At 54.2% G+C, this 3,812-nt stretch overlaps 1 protein-coding gene across 1 annotated transcript; it reads left to right on the top strand.

Moving 5' to 3' along the window:
* On the top strand, positions 704-2,370 carry LOC8064814 (chalcone synthase 2). The gene is made up of 2 exons (XM_002450826.2): positions 704-1,047; positions 1,213-2,370. Exons 1-2 carry the CDS (start codon positions 858-860, stop codon positions 2,226-2,228), a joined length of 1,206 nt encoding a protein of 401 aa, XP_002450871.1. The 5' UTR covers positions 704-857; the 3' UTR covers positions 2,229-2,370.

Raw genomic sequence — 3,812 nt, 5'->3', positions numbered from 1 at the left:
GAATCTTGACCCATCAAGGATTTCCAGGTCATTCTTCACCATCCCCTGTCATAGTCTTGATCTTGTTGAGGTAAGCTTCTAGTAAATTCTTCTTATCGGATGGGCACAGAACCATCCAAAGCAAGAGCCCAATAATCCTAAAAAGGAGCATTTCCATGCTTATCTAGCCAATCGTCTAAAAACAGAGACCATGTCTAAGTTTCCAAATAGATCAAATGGTAGTTGAGGTGATCATGTTCAAGATACATAATTTCTCATTACTTACCCAATACATCCCTATGTCTATCATATTCAAGAGGGTGGGGGAAGAAAGACCATATCCCATTTGGTTAGACTTCAAAATCCCCACGTGATCACGTGGCTGACCGACTAACGGATGGAAACCGGTAGTCAAAATATCCTATATATTTTGACAAAGTATATGCTGATACTTTGCAATAGCACTCTCTTATATTCCAGCATAGGTCGTTCAGTGTAGCACGTGACACTGTCTACTGGTATTCGTGACCGTGATTTACACACAAGGGAGAACAGGCACGATTTAAACACATGCATGTATGCATGCAGTCACTCTCACACAACCTTAAAAATCGATTGTCGTCTTATGTTAAGGGAAATCCACACCTTTGCCCCAGCTGCATGCGCGGCTATATAACCTTTGCCTCCTCTGCCATTACAGCAAGCAAGCGCTCCCATCCCAGAGCCACAGGCCATAACCGATCTACCTTCACAGCGCTCGCTTGCCGTCGCACAGCAAGCTCCGACGATACGGAAAGCCGGCCGGCGACCGTCCTGTCGAAGTAGCTAGGGGTCGATTGCCTCTGGTACAACGTAGAGAGAAAGAGCGGACGGAGACGATGGCCGGCGCGACTGTGACCGTGGAGGAGGTGAGGAAGGCGCAGCGCGCGACGGGGCCGGCCACCGTGCTGGCGATCGGGACGGCGACGCCGGCCAACTGCGTGCACCAGGCCGACTACCCGGACTACTACTTCCGGATCACAAAGAGCGAGCACATGACCGAACTCAAGGAGAAGTTCAAGAGGATGTGTGAGTATACTTGTCTCTCTCTAGCTCTTTCGAAAGGCCAGAAACTGACCGACGACGGCGGTCTTGCACTGACGTCCGCGCTCCACCATAGCATGCCATGCCATGCCTAGACGACGGTGGTTTTATTCTGACTCTGACTGTCTGACATTCACTGACCTGGTACAGGCGACAAGTCGCAGATCCGGAAGCGGTACATGCACCTGACGGAGGAGTACCTAGCGGAGAACCCCAACATGTGCGCGTACATGGCGCCGTCGCTGGACGCCCGCCAGGACATCGTGGTGGTGGAGGTCCCCAAGCTGGGCAAGGCCGCAGCGCAGAAGGCGATCAAGGAGTGGGGGCAGCCGAAATCCAAGATCACCCACCTCGTCTTCTGCACCACCTCCGGCGTCGACATGCCGGGCGCCGACTACCAGCTCACCAAGATGCTGGGCCTGAGGCCCTCGGTGAACCGCCTGATGATGTACCAGCAGGGGTGCTTCGCGGGCGGCACGGTGCTGCGCGTGGCTAAGGACCTCGCCGAGAACAACCGTGGGGCGCGCGTCCTGGTGGTGTGCTCCGAGATCACCGCCGTCACGTTCCGTGGACCCTCCGAGTCCCACCTCGACTCCATGGTCGGGCAGGCGCTGTTCGGCGACGGTGCCGCGGCGGTTATTGTCGGTGCTGACCCCGACGAGCGTGTGGAACGCCCGCTGTTCCAACTCGTCTCGGCATCACAGACCATCCTCCCAGACTCCGAGGGCGCCATCGACGGCCACCTCCGCGAGGTCGGGCTCACGTTCCATCTGCTCAAGGACGTGCCCGGGCTCATCTCCAAGAACATAGAGCGCTCACTGGAGGAGGCATTCAAGCCGCTGGGGATCACCGACTACAACTCTATCTTCTGGGTGGCGCACCCCGGTGGGCCGGCGATCCTGGACCAGGTGGAGGCCAAGGTCGGGCTGGAGAAGGAGCGAATGCGCGCTACGCGACATGTTCTCTCTGAGTACGGCAACATGTCCAGCGCCTGCGTCCTCTTCATCCTCGACGAGATGCGTAAGCGCTCCGCCGAGGATGGCCGGGCCACCACCGGCGAAGGCTTCGACTGGGGCGTCCTCTTTGGCTTTGGCCCCGGGCTCACCGTCGAGACCGTCGTGCTCCACAGTGTTCCCATCACCACCGGAGCGGCCATCACCGCCTGAAATGCTCCAAACATGGTGGACAGATCAACAATTATTATTTTTTGAGCTTCAACGGGGAGGGAGAGTTTCCCCACCTTAAATTTGTATTAAGTGATCTTGGCTGAAAATGCCACCCCAGATAATAAAGGTTTACATCAGTGTTTTCCCGAATGATGCTGTTTGGAAAACATTACACTAAGAATCAGCAATTTGTCTATTTCCACAACTGCCAGCAACAAAGGGCAACGAAGGTTGCGAAGTGCTTGTCTCGAATATAGGATGGTGTTGTAGTTTCGTGGATTGCAGATGCCACTACCCTGTTGCCAATTGCCATTCTGAAAGACTATCAGTAGCAAATTTACATTCGGCAATGATGTGATCTGTAGACTCTGGCATTTGGTTGCAGACCTGGCAGATTGGGTTATCCACCACTCTTTTACGAAGTTAGTTTGTTTTGCACTGAATCCTTCCGTGAATAAGCAGCCACATGAAGAACTGCACTGTAGGAGGTGCTTTGCTTAGCCAGCGGATCAGAACTTTGCAGCCGGGTGCGGAGGGCCATCCTTGGATTTGAGCATTCTATATAGGTTTTCTGAATGAGATTTGCCGGTCCAACTCAGTCGTTTAGGTGCTCATAGGGGTAGTGTGTGTGAGTATATTTATAGGATGAATGTGCACTTGTATGGTGAGCGTTTGTGTCTGGGTCTCGCAAAAAAAGAATCTACCATAGGCGAGGCAAAGGGACCTTCTACACGTACAACTAGTCATCAGATGAATGGCATTAATTTCTACGAACGAAATGTGAACCACTGTAAATTGATGAGGATGGCAATGCAGTAGTTTGGCTTGAAATTGAAACGCTTAGTTTGGTCACCGAAATGCTAACCACATGCATATATATGACTGTGTACGGAAAGGCTCGGTTTGTCACCTTCTAATCCTCATCGCAGATACGGCTAAATATGGAGAGTAGTCCAAGCACATGGTTGGCTAAATCTGTAGCTTAAAGAATCATTGCCGTTGAAACAGATCGCCTGACGTTCACTCGACAGTCAGCCAAACCGGACTTCCTGCATGTATCCAATGGTGAGCTCTTGCAACTTTTTCCCCCGAGAACCTCCCAACGGCCGACTTGGGGGTTCCTGCCGCCGGCTCGCCAGCCCGCCACCTACCGCCCCTCTTCGGCTGTCGCTGCCGCCTCCCGGGGCATGGCGGCGGCCTGCCAAAGCCTCCTTCGTCATAGTCTCCCCCCTCTTCCCCTCTCCTTTGCCTTTCTCCCCTCCACATAGCTCCTCCGGAGAACTGGCGGACCGGCGGGGTGGATCTGAGCCCTCTGTGGCATCCAGCTTCCTTGCATCCGGATCTACTACTTCCTGTGGCGGAAGGCTGGGTAGCACAACAGTTCTCCTTCATGCTCTGGCGCGTGTTGGAGTCAGGTCATGGGCCCCCTCTGCGAGCAGTCGAGGCAGCCAGGCCACGCTCGATTCTCGCACCCCCTCCAGTCTGGCAGACGGATGTGGTCGGTGCAATTCCCCTCAGATTAGAGCGGCCATCGTACGCGTGGGGACACGTGAGGGACCGCTACGGCGTTGCACCGCCAGTGTC

This window comes from Sorghum bicolor, chromosome 5 (assembly GCF_000003195.3).
Source record: "Sorghum bicolor cultivar BTx623 chromosome 5, Sorghum_bicolor_NCBIv3, whole genome shotgun sequence".
Taxonomy (NCBI): Eukaryota; Viridiplantae; Streptophyta; class Magnoliopsida; order Poales; family Poaceae; genus Sorghum; species Sorghum bicolor.
Note: the sequence above shows the minus strand (reverse complement) of the source record. Positions and strands in the feature narration are given on the sequence as shown.